This window comes from Epinephelus moara, chromosome 12 (genome assembly GCF_006386435.1).
Source record: "Epinephelus moara isolate mb chromosome 12, YSFRI_EMoa_1.0, whole genome shotgun sequence".
In the NCBI taxonomy this organism is placed as follows: domain Eukaryota; kingdom Metazoa; phylum Chordata; class Actinopteri; order Perciformes; family Serranidae; genus Epinephelus; species Epinephelus moara.
This window is the reverse complement of record NC_065517.1, coordinates 31,895,526-31,911,637: the sequence shown is the minus strand read 5'-3', so window position 1 is coordinate 31,911,637 and position 16,112 is coordinate 31,895,526. Positions and strand designations below refer to the sequence as shown.

At 42.0% G+C, this 16,112-nt stretch overlaps 2 protein-coding genes across 2 annotated transcripts in view; both read left to right on the top strand.

Moving 5' to 3' along the window:
* Nucleotides 1–2,050: 2,050 nt before the first annotated feature.
* Nucleotides 2,051–7,956, top strand: LOC126398957 (uncharacterized). The gene is made up of 2 exons (XM_050058626.1): nucleotides 2,051–2,108; nucleotides 4,719–7,956. The coding sequence occupies exons 1-2, from the start codon at nucleotides 2,090–2,092 to the stop codon at nucleotides 6,107–6,109; spliced, it is 1,410 nt and encodes a 469-aa protein (XP_049914583.1). The 5' UTR covers nucleotides 2,051–2,089; the 3' UTR covers nucleotides 6,110–7,956.
* Nucleotides 7,957–8,269: 313 nt separating this feature from the next.
* The window catches only part of LOC126398956 (adenylate cyclase type 3-like), a 19,821-nt gene continuing 11,978 nt past the window's right edge, over nucleotides 8,270–16,112 (top strand). The window contains exons 1-4 of the mRNA XM_050058625.1: nucleotides 8,270–8,520; nucleotides 8,641–9,428; nucleotides 11,601–11,750; nucleotides 14,524–14,660. Of these exons, the coding sequence (XP_049914582.1) occupies nucleotides 8,748–9,428; nucleotides 11,601–11,750; nucleotides 14,524–14,660 (968 nt within the window). The 5' untranslated portion in view covers nucleotides 8,270–8,520; nucleotides 8,641–8,747. The remainder of the gene's footprint in view (nucleotides 8,521–8,640; nucleotides 9,429–11,600; nucleotides 11,751–14,523; nucleotides 14,661–16,112) is intronic.

The window sequence follows — 16,112 nt, the reverse complement described above, 5'->3', positions numbered from 1 at the left end:
ATTATTATTATTATTATTATTATTATTGTTATTGTTATTATTATTTATTTTTTTATTATTTTCAGTGAACAGCATGATTGAAAATCCTTTAGAAGGGCAGGCATAATGAAAATAAATAATCCAAGTGTAAACTGAAAAAAATAGATCAAATAGTAAGAACAAAAGGCAAAATTGAAAATAAATAAATACATTAAAGAACATAGTGCAGATCAAGCCCTCAAAACTGCTTCCTACATTTCCCATGATGCAAATCTACCATCTACCATCACACTTATTTTCATAAGGGTAAGGCCAGCATCATTTAAACTCCATACCACACTGTGTTACACAGACTTTTTGTTAAAAATCTGTAATCCATGCACCCAAAGACTACAAAAGATTATGACATCATCAGGATTATTTTCTCAGACTTCAGAAAGCTTCCTCCAGAGCTGCAGCTGAGATGATGTTGTTTTCACAGACTGGGTAACCCTCCTCATTAAAGGATTACTTTGGTTGATTTACTTTGGTCTGTTTCAACCTGCACCTTATTTTCTCATGTTTCTGTGACAATTTTTGAACAGACTTGTTAACAGACTGTAGTGTAACATTAATCAGCTTGGTGCTGATTATTAAAGGCATGCTTAGGTGGGAAATGATGTGCATAAGAGTCTTGTACGTTAAAGCATCACAGTCATGTCAGTGAACACATCTGAGGGAGACTAGAGAGAAATCAGAAGTGCTTCTCCTGCTGTATTTATATGCACCTGTTTAGCAAATGAAGGAGGTCACAGAGAAAGACAAATAGTCAGTGGTCAGTGCGGTGTTGGGAATGATATCAAGCTTCAGATGAAGATGTATCTGTCTCTATCTTAAAGTATGAAGGCACTGAATGTGCTGCAGCGTGTCTAACTATATAGTTTGCTAATGATTTCACTAAAGCTGCTTTTAAAGCTGTCCAGTAAACACTTATAATATACTCTATGTTATGAGTGACATGACATGCACCTCACACACCTTATACCTTCAGTGCTTTATCTGCGTAATCCTTTCAAAAACATTTCCATTACAAGTGACTGAGACGTAGTATTTGCATTCGTCATGGTCCACAACTTGCAGATTTTTCACCCCATAGCTTTCAGAAAAGGTGTCAAGCCGCAGCACTCTGCAGCTGGACACTTCTTTTTTTTTTTTGCTGAACTTGTAAATGAATGAGAGCTTATTGTGAAATCAAACACACAATTTGTTTAAGTACCAAGACCATTTTTCCTCCCTTTTTTTTGTCATTGTCTGTTTTTCTTCATAAGTTGAGAGGAGGTCTGTTTGTATAAGCCTCTGGCTGCTTGACCTCTGCTGGCACATTTCTTTTTTTCTTTCTGTCTTACCATTTGGATGGCGTGCGTTTTATGTGTGTGCAAATAAAAAAAATAGAAAAATAAAAAAACATCTGATATATGAAGAAAATCAATTTAGAAAAAAATAATCCAGAACAAATAAATATAAGCAGTTATTTTTCTTCTTATTATTTTTTTATATACTTTATTAATCCCCCTGAGGAGAAATTCAATTATGATAAAGCATTTAGGGATTTGCAATAAAGTTGCCACAGCTATTGTAAACCTTGAAGGTAAAAGCTTCACAGGACATTTATAACCTGAGGTAAACACACAAGTGTCATGGAGATCATCTAGCAGGGTGCAGAGTCCAGCAGGAGGTGCACTGAGTCTAGAAAAAGACAAGTTATTTCAAACACTGCAGATAGTTTAATAGTGTTCTCTGGTTAAGCCTCTACAAACCTGCAGAGATGGTGAGTAGTTCAGATTATGTGGTCCACACTTTTACACTCTGGTGGGAAATGTGTCACTGTATTTCATTTAAAGTATGTTTTATAGACTGTATTAACAGTGACAGCAGGCAATGTTTTTTCTTTTTTTTAAATTCTGCATAGATATAACCTCACAGAAAAGGTCACCAAGAGGCCATCACACTGCTTTTCTGCTTCTCTCTGGTGTTATTATCAGGTAGTTTCTGCCCTCTGCTGGTGAAAAGCTGCATCAAACAGGAAGAGGAGGAGTCAGTGAGTTCAACGTACAGAGAGGCAGAAGGAGCCATGGCAGAGACCAGCCTGGGTAAGATCACTCCTGGAATACTCTGCAAAAACATTTTACCTCTATAATGAATGAAGAGTTAAACTTGAGATTTTAACACTATATCTGCACAGCTGCTTTCATTTGATGGACTCAGGGTTGATATCTGATCAGGATCTAAAAGCTGCAGCCATGCCACACAGAATATCTCATGACACCTACAATGAACCAGAGTACAGACAGAGCATAGATAATGATTTCTGCAGCGCATGAACTGATGTGACACAGGTGTGCAGGTGGTAGCATGGTCTGTTAACATGTTTGTTGTCTTTTCGTAGTTCAGACAGACTTCCTGGTTTTAAATTTCAGCATGGAGTCATTCAGAAGGTTTCACTTTTCCCTTAAAGGGACAGCAGCAGCAGCAGCAGCAGCAGCAGTAGGAGGGCAGTCTGTGAACATGAGTGGTGGAAGAAATATTCAGATCCTTTATTGAACTACAAGTAGCCATAACACAATATAAAAAAGTTCCTGCATTCAAAACTGAGCTAATAAAGGTACAGATGTCTCATGCAAATACACTTAAAGTAAAAGCGCTCATAAAGCAGAATGATGCCTTTCACAGTTTCATACTGTATTGCTTTATTGTTGGATTATTGTTGATAAATTAATATATAAGCAGTATTTTAATGAGGCAGGTGGAGATACAGCTAAATAAGGTGTCATATTTTATAATCTGATCATATGTATGGAGCTGATATCCTGCCAAACCTAAACTAAACAAACAAAACATGTTTTACAAATACTTAATGATTCACTATCAAACACAATGTGGTTTGTAAATATAAAACATAAATAACAAACTAAAGCATTTTGTTTTGCAAATACAAAACATATTATATAATTTATTATTTGTAATATATCACAAATGCAGTATTTATCTTATCATTTTTTGTCTTTGTAGAATATATTTTTATTAGAAATATGTTATGTATTTGTTTGATAGGTACATGTTTTATTTGCCAAATTAAATGCATTAGTTTGTTAATGATGTTTTATATTTACAAACAATGTTGTGTTTGTTAGTGAATCGTAGGGCATTTGCAAAACATGTTTTGTTTGTTTGTTTAATTTTGGAAGGATATCAGCTCCATACATATGGTTTGTTTTAAAAATCGGAATGCACAAAGTAAGTAAAGTTAAGTAAATGTGCAATATTTTCATTGGAAATAGAAATAGACTTTTAGTTCCTAGTATATATTAGTATTAGTATTATTAATCATAGAAAACTAGTCAGTGATTACAAAGTGCTTTACAAAAGGCAGGCATAATGTAATAAAATAATTCAAGTGTAAACTGAAAAAATAGATCAAATAGTAAAAACAAAAGGCAAAATTGAATATGAATAAATACATGTTTACAAACATACATGTGGCTCACACCCCCAAAACTCTGCTTCCTACATTTCCCGTAATGCAAATCGACCATCTTTTGTCACACTTCTTTTAACGAGGGAAAGCCAATATCATTAAACTCCATACCACAGTATGTAACACAGGCATTTCATTGAAAATCTGTAGTCTTGGGCGCCTCCATGCACCCCAAGACCACAAAGGATGATGACATCATAATGGTTATTTTCTCGTAGCGCTCCACATTAAAGGGTAACTTTGGTCTTTTTCATCCTGGACCCTATCTTCCCATGTTTTTGGGTCTAGTTGACAAATGAAGACAACAATTTTTGAAACTGGTTCAATATTGAATGAGAGCTCTGACGCCACATAACAGACTGTAATGAAACATTATTGGGCAATTGTGCAATATCACTTTACTTCCACTAAAAGTGCTTGTTTTTGCCACTGACAGGCTCAGATTGTTATTATAAGTGTCGGACAACATTATGGAAAGGATTCCTACAGAGATAGATCTTTTGTTAATAAGTAAGATCCTTTTTTTTTAACCAGAAACAACCCTGAAATCCCTATCCCCAAACCCACCAGACGCCATTTAAATAAACAGTATTTTTATCATCATACAACACACTTCATTAAAAGTCGACAAAAACAAAATAAAACTTACAGAAATTCTCTAGGGTCATCTCTGAAATGTTCTGCACTGGTTTGGTGGAAATAAACTGTTAAATCGCCCAGTTAGATGTGAAAATATGTTGACTCTATACACGCTAAAATTAGTGTTTATTTAAATGGAGTCTGGTGGGTTTGCCAATAGCAATGTCAGGGCTGTTTCTGGTTAAAGAAAAAAGATCTTACTCTTTAATAAAAAGGTCTAGCACTATAAGGATGCTTTCCATAACTTTGTCAGACACTTCCAATAAAAATCTGACAAACACTTTTAGTCGACAAACACAAATGCCCCGAGTGGTTATATTGCCGCCTGTTTTGATGCTGCTGCCTGCAGAACTCTCGCTCCACACTGGTCCAGTTTAAAAATGTTCTTATAATTCACAGACATGAAAAAATAGGAAAATAGGATCCAGTAAAAAATATCGGTTACACTTTAAGAGTAAACTGAGCCAAAAAAATCGTGCCACCTTTACTGCAGTATTTAAGTAAATGTACTTAGTAACTTTCAACCAGTGGTGACTCGTTGAAATTATCTCAAAGACTCAAATCCTTTTGTCTTTACTCCTCCCAGGTGGTGCTGGTGTCGTGAAGACGATCCTACAAAGTGCAGCAGCAGGCTTCACTTTTGGAGAAGCTGCGTTATTTGCAGTTGAGCCCGCACTGACTGAAGATGGCGTCCAGCTCAATGCTGCCACTCAGGCTGCTGGTCGAGCCGGCTCCACAGGCGTCGGGGTAGTGACGGCGTGCCTCGTGTTCACCTCTGTGCTCCTCTCTCTGGGAAGTGGTTTCCTCCTTGCTGCTATGACGATGAAGCTGTGGGTCAAAGTTGGAGCAAGGCTGCAGTGGGTAGTGGAGGCCGCAACGGGAGTCTCTGTGGTGGTGGGTGCCGTCACTACTGGAGTGTTAGCGGGCGTCCTTCCACCGTGGATCTACATCGCAGCTCAAGGCGTTCTGGTCCTTGTCGTCTACTCATACTCCAATATTAACGACATGACCACAGCTCTCTTAATCATCTTCACCACCCTCTACCTCAGCGTCCTGTATGGAAGAATGGGCGTGATGATTGGACTCTTCGTCGTGGGGTTGACCATCTCTGTGCTTTGCGCCCTTCGTAAGGCTCTGACAGAGAGGATGACACAAAGACCAAAATCTAAAACCGGCTGCAAACTTTTAGAGAGGATCTTCTTCTACTCTGTTTTTGTAGGTATACTGGGATTCTCAGTAGGTTTAGGTGCAGGTGAAGCAGGAGAAGGCTCCGAAGCAGAGGTGGTTTTGATGCTGCAGTCGGTCCTCTGGGTGGCGTTCCTGTCCGCAGGGCTGCTCGGAGCTGGCCTGGGAACTGTGGCCACGGTCGGGCTGGGGCCAGGGGTGGCTGGAAAGGTTGCTGTGGGAGCTGCTGTAATATCATCACTTGCCCTGAGAGCTATTCTGCACTCGAACTCATCTCTAGGGCCCCGGAGCAGCATGGGGGGGACATTAGGAGCAGCTACAGCTGCGGGGGTGTCACTCGGAGCTGCGAGTGTTGCAGCAAAACAGGCATTCGGGTCCAGAAATTCAGCTTTAGCCATTTTAGGTTCAGTTGCTGTCGGTGCAGTTGTGGCAGTGAGAGCTGTAGCACTGAAAGCAACTCTGCCTTCAACATCAGAACTCATAACGATCACCCTTGTTGCAGTGGGGGCATTTGTTCTGGGTGCACCAAAGAGCCCATTCCACACTCAGGTGAATCTACAAAGGGGCCTCCTCACGGGGCCGGAGCTAATTAAAGGCATCGGCATGGAGACGGTCACCGCAGCAGCAGCGCCGATTGGCGCCGGTGCACTTGGGGCTGCAGCGCTCGGCACCGCAGCTCTGGGGAGACTGGGGACTGTGGGAGTTGTGGTGGCTATATTGTTGGCTTTGGGAAGTGCTCTTAGTGGCATGATAGTAAAATCAGCGCCGACAACAAGCACACACACAGACTGATCAAGCCAGAGTTTAGATCCTTGTGTCAGAGTGTCTGAACACGAGGACAAACACAGAAGAAGAGTGCAAGTGTGTGTATGTGTGTATGAATTAAGTTATCGTCAGGGACACACATCAGAGCCAAGACCAGTTAAGATGGGACGGCTTTTCCAGCTGGGGGAAAAAGTTGTGTCCACAATGCAGAACAAGCTGATTGTTGGGTCAGTGGTCAGGGTAAGGTTTGGGGTTGGTCTCCAGGAAATGAATGTAAGCCTATGTAATTTCCCCAAATGTGACCCAAATTAATTATTTGCATTATGCATTATTGCAAGTGTACACTAGAGCTTCGATGGAGCCCAACCCTACATGAACCTGCATAGTTTCTGTCCAAGCTTTACGGAATACTGAACCACGGCAGCTATTTTGGGCCCGAGCCCGAGTCGAAAACCAAAATTTCCAATTACATTTTTTTTCTTAAAGCATTTGTAATGAGCTAAGGGCTGACATGTTTGCCCACACCACTTCTCCGTCTTCCCTTCCCTCTGTTTCTTCAAGAGTCTGTCGCCCGCTCTGCTTCTCACGCACAACAGGTTGGGCAAAGCGGGTTGCACCCCTCAATGTGTCTTCTTTTTCAAGTGCCCACGGAGGTCCACGGCTATGTGGCGCTCAGGTGATGATCACTGCTCTCCGCTGCATGTCATGCACATCTCTCCCACGGCCAACCGAGTCACCTTGCAGCCCCTCTCGCTGGCTTTCCTTTGTTTTCCCTCGAGTCCAGTGCAACTTTTTCCATCTCACGAGAACTGCCAGTTTCATCCATCTCTTGTACAGAACACTAGAGTTTGTGTATAATGGGCTATAGCCCCGTTTCCACCAAACACTTTCAGTATGGTACCTTTGGAACCAACAGTAACCCTTCAGACATGGTAGCTAGACCCTAGTGTTTCCACTGCAAACAGTACTCTTAAATGAGGGCGGGGTTGTTGTCACTCACTGCTCCGTCCAGCACTCACTGTATTTCCTTATCATTGGTGACACAGATGGAAGTCTGCACCTCGTTTATCGTCCACAGAACGAGGCTGCACGCCGACATTTTCAGAACAAAGTCAAACAGGCTGCAGTGAGAGTCTCTCTCCATGGGGTAGAGAGTGACCGTCCTCTATTGACCAATCAACAGACTGCAGTGTTCACAGCTCCACCTTTTAGTACCAGATCTGTGTGCTAGGAACCCCAACAGAGGGGGACCAAAAATGGGGACGGTACAGAACGATTCCACTGGTACCATCCACAACTTTTCACAGTGGAAACGGAAAAAAAGTGAACCCAACTCAGTTGCTCTTCCTGCGGGTCTCTACTTGTCCAAAGGACAGAGGGATGTCGTCTGCTGTAAAGCCCTCTGAGGCAAGTTGGGATTTGTGATATTGGGCTTTATAGATAAAATTGAACTGAGCTGAACCATACTGCTCGGTGGAAACAGGGCTTATATGAGCAAATGACCCCCTTGTGCTAACAATTTCAATCTAATTCTCAAGGTCAGCATTTTCATTAGTTATAATGAGTTCAAGCCAGCACAGTCCATATATCCGCCATGACATTACACAGACTGTGAGCCCTGTGTTTTTTCTTTTCTTACAAGGGACGTTGGCACAAACCTGTCCTGATTCAAGCCCGAGAAATTACAGCTCGAACCTGGTGGGTTGGGTCAGGCAGAGAATCGAAGCTCTAGTTGACACATCTGAGCCTATGAGATGATTTTTTTTTTTTTTTACACAAAAAGTACATTTGCTTATCGATCAAACCTGACAATTGTGTCACAAATGTGTTGTTGTTGCTGCAAGTGTTGAATAAAGACAATGACAAGTATTATCCAAGCATCTGTTTGTGTATTTATTCCCTAAAATACTGCTATACTGTAAAACAGTGGAGGATAAATCAAACTGTCTGCTGTTTGACACTTTGCAGACTCGCTGCGATGATCTCTTTCCCTTTTCCTCACCTCTTCACATCAACACTGCCACATTTCCCCAGACATCATTGCACGCTGGCAGTTACTTTGGTTTCATCTTAGCAACAGTAACAGAGGACTTGGTGTTTAGAAGAAGGAGGGAGGGGGGGGGAGAGTGGGAGGAGAGAGGAGCGAGGAATAACATCAGAAGACTGGAGAGCATCTCTGATTAGTCTGTAGTGCAGGTCTCACCGCGAGTAAGAGAAGTATGGATTTATATGTGAACATAAGATGCTCTTCTGTCTACCTGGAAAGATGACATGTTGCCTGCAGATGGATACTCACCTGTTGCTCAGGGTGTTGTTGGACGACCATGGCAGACACAGGACTGCAGCAGCAAGAAAGAAGAAGTTTTTCCACTGAAGCAGCCTGGAGACAGAGCAGCAGCTCCAAGAATCTTTTAATTTAGTGGCACTATAAAATAAAGGTAAGCAAGTTGTGTGTTGGTTATAGCCTGTATAGTGATGTGACTAGTCATTGAAACACTCTGGGATGTAATTATGTTTGCAATAATATTAAAAGTTTGACATCTATCTCCTTCACACAGAGATGGGAGCATCACAACTTCATGGATTTTGGCACCGTGCGCACTTCAGGATTAATGCACCTCAGTATTACTTCATGAACCAGGTGGATTACTTTAATTAAACCAACATGTCTCTGAACCGGGTCCATGCCACAAACCCGGAGCAGTCTGCAGAGTACTCAGTGGAGTACTCAGTGCAGGTTCCCAGCGATCCGGGTCACGGAGCGGCCCGGACGCGTGAGGTGACGGTGCTCCAGCCGGGCTGCTGCAGCTGCCTGCCGCGCGCGGTGCGCCTCACCTTTGCGCCTGAGTCATTGGAGAGGATTTACCAGACCTACTTCCGCCGCCAGAGACAAGAGAACCTGCCGGTGCTGGTGATCTTCGCTGCCCTCTTCAACAGCTTCATCATCATCATGTGCGCGGTGGTGTACACCGAGGACAAACTGGCCATGGTGGTGGTGGCGGCTGTGGCGCTGGCTGCGGATATTGTGCTCTACGTGCTGTGCTGGAAACAGAAGCTCCCCGCGTCACCTGTGTCACGCGGGGCAGTGCCGTACATACTGTGGCTGATGGTCACCGTGCATGTGTTGTGTTATATGGGGCTCAACTATGAGCGTTTCCCCCAGGCCAGTGACTCTGTGGGCTGGCAGGCGTTCTTCAGTTTCTCCAGTTTTCTGACTCTGCCGCTGAACCTGGTGCCTCTGCTGCTGCTCACAGCGCTCTCCTGTGGGATACACACCCTGGTGCTGGGGGTGACCGTGGCTCAGAGGTTTGAGGATAACCTGCAGGGGCCCATGCTGGTGAGACAGGTAAATATGACCCCCCCAGTGAAGTGATAAATGACAAAGCACCTGCAGCTTAAAAGGTGAAAGATGCCCAGTGTGTCACAGAGTTCAGCTAGGGCAGGGGTCAGCAGCCTCTACTATCAAAAGACGCCACTTTGGCCCCCAAAAATGTTTAAAAATCTGTCTGGAGCCTATTTTGGCTTCCTCTCTCTTTCAAATCCATTTTAAAGTTATTTTAATCACCTACAAGGCTCTCAGTGATCTGGCACTGGAGTATATAACTGAGCTTCTCACACCGTACCATCCAACAGGCCCCTCAGGTCTGCTAGTCTGGGTCTTCTAACTGACTCTGTTCACATTTTTAAATCTCATCTTAGTTTTACACATTAGCCTGACTTATTATAGACTTATTGTGTGTATGGGAGTGTATGTCTGCATGCTTACAGGTTTATATGTGTTTAAGTGTATATGCAGATGTAGGCGTATGTATACGTGTATTAGAGATGTACCGATACCACTTTTTCCTTCCCGATACCGATTCCGATCCCTGAACCTTAGGTATCTGCCGATACCGAGTACCGATCCGATACCAGCGCGTAAAATAAAAATGGATGGGATATGAATTGTTGTATGTCTCAACTCCTAAAACTCTATGTAAAATATTAAGAAATAAATACCTAATAGTAGAATGAGTGCCATAAAACTTTTTTTATTATTATTATCCAGTGTTGACACAGATCAAGACACAGGTTAAAGTGCAGCCACACAATTTGGTAAAAAAGACATTTTAAAGGCTACAGTAGAACGCTTTTTAACCTCCGCTCTGTTTCCGTTTCGTTTGCCTGTAGCGGGCGTATGCTTAATGACGTGAGGCATTACATGGTATCGGATTGGTCATAGGTTGTACTCGCCTATACCCGATACCGCATTTTAGGCAGTATCGGAGGCATTTCCGATACTGGTATCGGTATCAGTACAACTGTAACATGTATGCGTATGTTTTATCTAATCTAATAGGTCTGAATGAGCATTCATTAATATGTTTTTAGCTGCTCTGCAGTGGACTACTTATGATTATTTGGTACTTAAACTTTGCAGCCTTGGTGGTGAGAGCAAACAAATTTGTCTACTCACGATGAAATTCTCTATTTTCCTCCGAGACGTTTATTTTTTGAATTTGGGATCAATAGCTATGCAGCTCACTAAGAAAACTCTAGCTTAGCCATCGCTGCTAAGATTGGGCAAATTTTAGGAGAAAGTGCAAGGCCATCAATGTATGCTGGACATTGTTGAGGAGAGGTTTAAACTTCTTTTTTTTTATTCAGGGTGTAGGCCACACATTTATAAAATTGGAAGATGTAAGAATGACAATAATGATAAATGAAAATTAAAATGTTAAAAAAATAACCATATCATTTTTTGTCAAAGTCACAGGAAGCCATTGAAGAAGGGCTCAATGAATTGGGGTGTGCAGGGTACTGCATGGACCCATGCTTTATTTTAGGGCAAAGGTCACAAGCCAAAGATGTTGGGAACCACAGTTTAAAGGGACAGTTCATCCAAAAATCAAAAAGACACCATCTGACACCGGCGAAAGAAGCCGTCCCATAACGTCAGCTTGATACGCGGCTGGTACGATTGGCGGCATCAGGGGGAATTTGGCAGGACAAGAATGAAAGTTAAAGCGGCGAAAGTCTGAGTGGGGCGGGTGGGAGTGATGAATGGGTCCAACAAACACCGACTTGCACCCGGGAGAGCGTTGTTCACGTCCCATAAGATTATATAGCCAAACCTTGTTCTTTTTTCCTAAACCTAATCACATGCGTTTGTTGCTGAAGGAAGAAAAACATCAGTGTTGCACCGACGTAGTGCTTTTATTTTGAAAGAGACTGTATGTAAACATTGAATTTCATGTAAAAACAGAAGTGTATTTTGAAAGAAGACAAAGCATAACAGGCAGAACTTGACACGGTGTCCCAGAACGTCAACAACCGACACACCCAGGGTACCTTGCACGTTGTATCTGGACGTGGAAAGTTCATGACCAAATGTTGATATGTGACGAGGTCGGAGTGAGAATGTGTTGGTTACAAAGTGACAGCATGAAAGGAATTGAAAGGAATTAAAGGCCTGTCCAAAATATAGGCCTGTTGATATCAGTGATTGAAGCTACACATCCTCTCTTCTTCTCTCCAGCTCCTGGCCAACGTGATGTTGTACCTGTGCGCCGCCACACTAGGTGTGCTGTCGTACTACATGGCGGACAGGAAGTACCGGACAGCTTTTTTGGAGGCCCGTCAGTCACTAGAGGTCAAATTCACACTGGAGGAGCAGAGCACCCAGCAGGTAACTGAGGCTCACACACACACATACAACAATCACAGGTTGCTTAATGAGATAATACATTTCCTTATTTGTGGCAAACACACACATACACACCTGTGAGGTAGAACACCCTGAGCTGCCTAATTACTGTGTGTTTTGCTCAGGGCTAATAGGTTGATTAGAGAGACTTGTTTTCACCAGCGGAGCCACCGTTAGGGACCTGACACAATACAGACAGCTCAAGCTCTGTGACTACCAACAGAAACTTTAGTAAAATTGTATATTTTTAAAGCCTTTTTATTGTTTGTTTGTTTTTTGGTTATTGATCTTTGTTAGCTTCTATGTTCACCTGTCCATCCCCTACTGTTTTGTTTTCTCTAGTCTACCAGCTACCCTGCTCTGTCTCTATTACGAGAATGTTTATGGTCCATTTGCTTAGAAGTTAAAGGGATAGTTCATTTTTTTTTAAGTGGGGTTGTATGAGGTACTTATCCATGGACAGTATATTATATACAGTAGATGTCAGTCAGCACGCCCCAGGTTGGAAAAGCAGGCTGGAGTCCAACATGGAAGCTAATCAATGTACTGCTGTGGAGAGGTCAGCAACAAAATGTATTTCAATTACCTAAAAATATCAATATCAGTTTAAGTGTACAGGATATTGAGAATGTTTTCAGTGCTTTACCTTGATGTCAGACAGTGATTTCCAACTGGAAATTAAAGCTGTTACATTGCTCTTTTCAAAGCCAGACTCCATTGAGAAAAACAGTGATTTAACAGTGCTGATCACAGGAGCCGCTGGTCTACCACTGCCTCAAACTCTTACTTTGTTTGTGTCATTGTGTGACTATGGTGTTTAAAAGAGTTAGTTCAGATCCACCATAGTCACACTATAACACAAACTAACTAACTTATCAAAGAATCATTAGACCAGCAGCTCCCATGTTCAATGACTTAAAATTACTGATTTTCTCAATAGAGTCTGGTGGCTTCAACAGCGCATAGTTCAGGAACTGAAGATATTAACAGCTTTTCCTATCAAGCGGGATTTATACTTCTGCTTAGAATCCATGCCGTACCTACAGCGTAGGCTCTGTGTCGATATGGAGCCTGATACACACACTCCCAGAAATGTAACTACATGTCGCAGTGACGCAGACCTCCTGTCTATTTTTGTAAGCTGAAAACCATTTCCCTCAGTGGGAACGAAGTGAAGACAATATGGCCTCCACAAAATAGCATTTTACGTCTTGTGTGTGATTTATCCTGGCTTCATATGGGTAGATGAAATCTCGGCTCGTCGCTAGGCTAATTTATACAATGTAAAATGCCATAGGCTTGTGCTAATAACGTTAGCATGTTGTATTTTGTTGGGGGAAAACGTGTTTTGTATAAGACAGTTGTTTTTTTCAGTGAACCTTGTGAGTTGTAATAGAGCCGAATTTTGTAACATTACCTTTGTTAAATGTTGCTGTTGTCCCTGGTTTTATATGAGTAGAGGAAATGTCTGCTAGCCACTAAGCTAATTTATACAATGTAAAATGCCATTGGCTTGTGCTAATAATGTTAGCATGTTGTATTTGCAAGGAAAATGTGTCCAGATAAAGACAAGTGCTTTGTCTGTGAATGCTGCGAGTTAAAGTGAAGATGATTTTTGTACTTGTGTTTGAAATTGTTGCTATTAAGTCCTGTTTAAAGTGTGTTTTGAAACAACTAAACTTTACAACACTTCACAGAAACTCCACCATTGCGTAGGCTACAGTGTGGGCTCTGCATAGAGCTGATGCACAAGTATAAATCCCCCATCAGAACAGGCTATCTGGCAGAAAGGTAAAGCAGTGAAAATACTCTCAACATTGCATACACTTAAGCCGATATTGACCTTTTTTGGTGGGACTTTTTTAGGTGGCTAAAATCTGTTTTGTTGCTGACCCCCATCCACAACAGTAGGCTACATAGCTTAGCTTCAGTGTCAGTAGTCCTGCCTGCTTCTCCAAACTGTGGGCGCTCCGACTGACATCTACTGTATGTATTACGCTAACTATGGATAAGTACCCCATACAGGCCCCCCTTTAATTGTCTTAATTGACTAGTATATTGGCAAACATTTGTCTCTCCTAAATATAAGGGTTGGTGGGTGAAGGAATGATACATACCAGCAAATATGAGATTAAAGTGTGAGCAAGTTTGGACTCTAATTGTGGATAAATGTAATTTATTTTCAGTGCAATCAAATTATGAATAAATTTGAAATGATACAGCACTCCTTTATATCCATTTTACGCTATCATGTATTTCTTCTCATGCCACAAGACTGCTGGTATTTGAAAGGTGATGCTAATCCATAACTTTAATTTATCAAAGCTAAAGATACTGTAACGTATACTGTCTCCGACCGTGGTTTTATTGGTTTAATTCTTCTATTTGATACTCTCACTTTCTTTATGTTCTTTTCATGATTTTGACTGTGACAATTTGTGGAAAAAGAGAGCAGACCTGTGAGAGTTGCTGAAAGAGGGGGGTGGAAAGCACAGGAAATAACTGATGTAGATGAAGATGGAGATACAAAAAGAAATCAAATTCCCAAAGTGTCTTTGCACTGGGGGCTGAAGGAGACAAGAAGTCCCAGCCAACCAGAACACATTGGACCGTTTGACAGGATCTCATGAGATTCCCTTTTCTGCGTCAGTCATGCTATGCACATGCACACATAATGCACACGGGGCACATTTATTCTTTCTGTCAGTACTGAACATGCCAAAACTCACCGTTCTTCAACTGTGTGTCCATGTAGGAGGAACTATTACTGTCCATCCTGCCCAAGCACATTGCTGATGAGATGCTGCAGGGCATGAAGAACCAGGCTGATCAGAACGAGGTCCAGCAGCAGCAGTTTAACACCATGTACATGTACCGCCATGAAAACGTCAGGTTGGGATCACAAAATCAGCTTTTTTTGATGATCATTGTTATGGAATGTTTGTTTCAGCTTGTTAAAGGGGACCTATTATACTTTCTCTCATGTTACAATGTCAGATATTCATATTAAACATGGCTAAAGTTTCAAATAATCACGTAAACATATGTATGGTAATCCCTGTGAGCAAAAATCTCAGGCCTCAGACCATTCTGAATACACTGTTTCTGCCATGTTTTCCTACTTTCAAGCAAGCTGACGTCATCTGCTCCAGGCACGCTACTGCAAGTGTTTATGTTACGCACACTGCTACATGTAGCTGCATGCTAACGTCAGGGCAACATGTAATCTTGGTAGCCGATGTTGTTAATTTCTCCTTGATTTCTTATCACATTCCTGCTGAAACATGTCCAGTTGGCGAATATTTTCCTTAAGATGGTGATGGCATGACCTGCCCTACTCTTCCTTGCTCTACTTCTGACTGGCTTACCCTGACAATTAACCCCAACCAATCTCACTTCTCTTGCCTAAACCTTACCAACAAAGGCAACAAGTACTAGTGAATCAGAGAGACAGTAGGGTTGGTCATGTCTTCACCATCCCCAGAAAAGAAAAATCTCTGTCCGGTTTTGTTTAGAAGCTTTTATTGGTAATTTTCATGATAGGAAGTGGAGCTAGTCTTTGTTACAGTCATTTCCTGGCTACAATGATGGTGCAGAGACAAGTCTTTTCCAAATCCTGCTCTGCAATAGGTCCTTTTATCCTTAATATGTTCTTAAGTTGAAAAGGTGATCATTACTCCTTGGCTCCAAAAACTACTACCTCAGTTCTGTCTTTGTTTAATTGAAGAAAAAGTGGCAAATCTAATCGCCGATTGTTCAGTGCACTCAGTCAGAGCTTGTATTGGACCATAGTCCCGTGGTTACATGATTATGTAAATATGTGTGTCATCTACGTAATTATGGTAACGTATTTCTGTGTTTGCCAAAATCAAAGCCAATGGAAGCATGTAGATGTCAAACAGAAGAGGCCCCAGAATGGAGCCTTGGGGAACTCCGCTTGCCATTTTTGTATGCTCAGATGTATAATTACTGTAAAACTTGGTGTATAAGTCACACTTTTTTTCCCTTTTTTTCATCTAAAAAGTTGGGTGCGGGTTGTAGACCGGTGTGACCTATAGACCAAGGTAAATGCTGACATAGGTAATTTGACCCACAAGATGGCGCTACGTTAGGCTGACCAAACGTCTTCTTTTGCCCGGACATGTCCACTTACTTTTCACGTCCCGTCCGGGATCTTTAATAAACTGATGATAATGTCCGGTTTTCCGTGTGTTTGTGTGTGTGTGTGTTAGAGTGCGGCACGGGCAGCATATTTCTGTCCAAACCCGAACCGAGCCCGACATTGTTTAATGACCAAAGCACTGAGTTTGTGTCACACAGTGGTTACAGGCTATTTAACAGGCC